The sequence below is a fragment of the Elaeis guineensis genome, chromosome 8, assembly GCF_000442705.2.
Source record: "Elaeis guineensis isolate ETL-2024a chromosome 8, EG11, whole genome shotgun sequence".
In the NCBI taxonomy this organism is placed as follows: Eukaryota; Viridiplantae; Streptophyta; class Magnoliopsida; order Arecales; family Arecaceae; genus Elaeis; species Elaeis guineensis.
In genome coordinates, this window is record NC_026000.2 from 122,598,597 (window position 1) to 122,601,774 (window position 3,178).

The 3,178-nt window shown below is 37.8% G+C and overlaps 1 protein-coding gene across 1 annotated transcript; it reads left to right on the forward strand.

Annotated features, from left to right (window-relative positions):
- Positions 1-1,135: 1,135 nt before the first annotated feature.
- LOC105061407 (NAC domain-containing protein 83) lies at positions 1,136-2,650 on the forward strand. The gene is made up of 3 exons (XM_010945443.4): positions 1,136-1,463; positions 1,878-2,164; positions 2,307-2,650. The coding sequence occupies exons 1-3, from the start codon at positions 1,283-1,285 to the stop codon at positions 2,556-2,558; spliced, it is 720 nt and encodes a 239-aa protein (XP_010943745.1). The 5' UTR covers positions 1,136-1,282; the 3' UTR covers positions 2,559-2,650.
- Positions 2,651-3,178: the final 528 nt, after the last annotated feature.

Here is a 3,178-nt window from a genome sequence, read left to right on the forward strand (position 1 = left end):
GTCTCACGGGATGTTTTGCTGGAATCGAAATTTTTATTTAAAATAATTATTCTTTGGATCACCATGGAAGCATAGAATCATAGACCGGCTCATTTATTGATGCTGGATATTTGAAAACTCAAACCAAGTATTACTTCCTAATTTGTTGTATATGTTTTCAAAGAGAAATAGGATGGCCATAGCTTGCTATGTGGCGGACCATAGAAAACCAATTTTGTGGGAGACTATTTTCGTTTTACTATAAAGTTTTTAAAATATTCTAATATCTAATGCAAATAGATGTAGTTATTCGAGAGTTTTGTAAGACAGCTATTATGGGATTATTCCACTTCAATTTTTATCTTTGATCTTCATCTTGAGACATTGTCCTTCACCCTTATCCAACAAGGACATCTCTTATTGACCTTATGGTCGGATCCAAGCCGACAACTCCCGAAGTCCTAGAAACGTTAAATCATTATATGAGAAATATGAGCCGGTGCTACCTCTCTTAAATTTCAGATAGTTACGACGAAACTTTGGACGATTACGATAGAATGTGGCATGCAAGTTAATACCACTTATTATCCACTACCGATGATAACATTATAGATAATGATTCTCCATGATTGTTACTAATTATTAAGATAACGTATTTTTTTCTATTATAAAAAAAAATATGAAAATTTTTTGGATAATTTTTTTGAGAATCCAAAAGGTTTTTTTTTTTTTTGTTATTTTTTTTACTGCTTCGACAGCTTCGACTAATTTAAACATCAAAAAATTATTTATTAAAAAATTTTTAATAATTAAATTTTTTTTTTTCGAAGCCTAAAAGCATCTAATTACTTTTAGATTTTTACGGAGCACCGCAATCCACAGCTACTCTTTTTCGGATCGGAGCTTTGCCGCAACAACAGCCATTCTAATTAAAAAAAAAAAAAAAAAATCAAAAACTGAAAGAAGCCGTCAAAACATCTAATGCGAGGAAACAAACAGGACCCCTTTTCTAAACTCCACACCATGGTTAAAAACTCATCAAACCAAAAGGGGTGGAGTCTGAGTCACGCAATAGGATTCGTCCTCTTCCGCTTACAACCTTTGCTATAAAGAACCCTCGCTTTTTCGCTTCATGAAACCCGCACCCTGCTACTCAGTCTCTCTTTCTCTCTCTCTCATGCTCTTGTCCACGCTATTTTTGTTGTGAAATATATAAAAAATGGAGCATGACTTCCCATAACTTAGCTCATTTTGATCCAAAGTAGCTAGTGACCTTGGAGGTGGAAGTGGGTGTTTCAGTGGAATGGAGAAGCCGGACTTCATCAAATATGGAGTTCAGAAACTGCCCCCCGGTTTTAGATTCCACCCAACTGATGAGGAGCTTGTGGTACACTACCTCACTAGGAAGGCCTTTTCTTTCCCACTGCCTGCCACTGTCATTCCTGAGATTGATCTCGGCAAGTTCGATCCTTGGGATTTACCCGGTCAGTAGCAACTCTTCATAATCTTAGCACTTCTCAGTCTAATTTGGAAGCACCCACCACTCTTCCATAATACTGGAGTTCCATTTTGTGATCAAAATTGACAATATCTTGTAGTAGATGCTATATATCTATTTTGAGGCTGAACAAAATCTATACTTTAGAGATAGATATGATATGGCATCAGTTTTGGTATCAGAGCTTTAATATTGTGGTGGAGTTCTTAAGGAGTTTTTTCAGTGTTTCAGTGAAATATTTAGCTAAGATGACAAGTTTGAAGACTTAGGACTGGAAAATTAGGATCTTTTCTTGATGGAGCATCATCATCATTCAAATATTTGTAGTATCTTTGCTTCAATTTGTTTTCCCTCTGTTTGTGCTAATGATGTTCTTTAATGGATTCCAATCACAATTTAGGTGGAAGTGAGGAAGAGCGGTATTTTTTCAACTTACGAGAAGCAAAATATTTGAATGGTAAAAGGTTCAAAAGAGCAACGATGTCTGGCTACTGGAAGGCCACAGGAAGGGATAAACCGATCATAGCCTCCCGGTGCAACCAGCTTGTGGGGTGGAAGAAGGATTTAGTCTTCTATAGGGGAAAGCCCCCACATGCATCCCCAACTGATTGGATCATGCATGAGTACCGCCTTGCTGCTACTGAAACCAGTGCCTCTGGCTTCTCCCAAAGAAAATTCTCAGCCCATGTAAGCTTTCCGTCATCATCATCATCTTCTTGTTCTAAGATAAGAAAGAAAACAAAACAATTTGTTTTGGAAGCAATTGCTTTGGATGTCTCCAATAATTCTTTGATAGCTTTCTTACGCCACAATGCCTTCGGTCATGCAGAGTTCCATGGCTCACACCAAAGAATGGGTGGTGTGCCGGATTTTTCGGAAGAGAAGAGCAACTAGGATGGATGCAGAGATCACACCATACTACAACTACAGCCGAATTCGAAGTAACATTGAGCACATAGATCCTGATGCTTCTGTATCTTCTTCTTCGTCTTCTTCAAGCTGTGTGACAGATCTTTCAGAGGATGGAGAGGAAGGTAGCAGCAATAGCATGGCTTCATCTCCAAATGGAAGAGAGGTGTAGAATGGTTTTCTCCAGTGTATCAGAACTTTCGTTTCAGAAAAATCCAACTCGAATAACCTTGGTGCTGAACTCTAGCACCTGTAGCCTGTGAATCTCTTGTAGTCGCTTTTTTCTAAACCGTTTTACTTTCTTTTAAAAAAAGAAATTCTTCTGAACAGTTTAGAATTAAGTGAAATCTGAGGAAAAACAAGCTCTTATTAGCACTTTATCATAGTTGGGACCAGCTTCTTATCTCTCTTATTGCAAGTTCAGAGCAGGTCTTTATAGGCCTACATCACATAATGAATAAAGGGGTGGAGAAAGCAAAAGATAAAACTAAAGGTCAAGTGATTTTACAGGAAGAAAAGAGGATCCAATGCAGTAAAAAGAAAAGAGAAAGAGATCAGGGAAAGATAAGGCATATATCCATGTGGTTGAAGAAAGAAGATGCCTCTTGGGGCCAGATGAGGAATAAGAACTTGGTGAAGAAAAGCTTGTCATTGGCATCTGGGTCCCTTGATAGGTGCCCATCTTGGCCAACGACATCAACACTAGATTTTTCTTTGATATGGTAGAGGAAAAAACCACACCAAAACAAAGACTTGCAGCATTAGATTTTATTAGTTTCGGATTGCTACTCT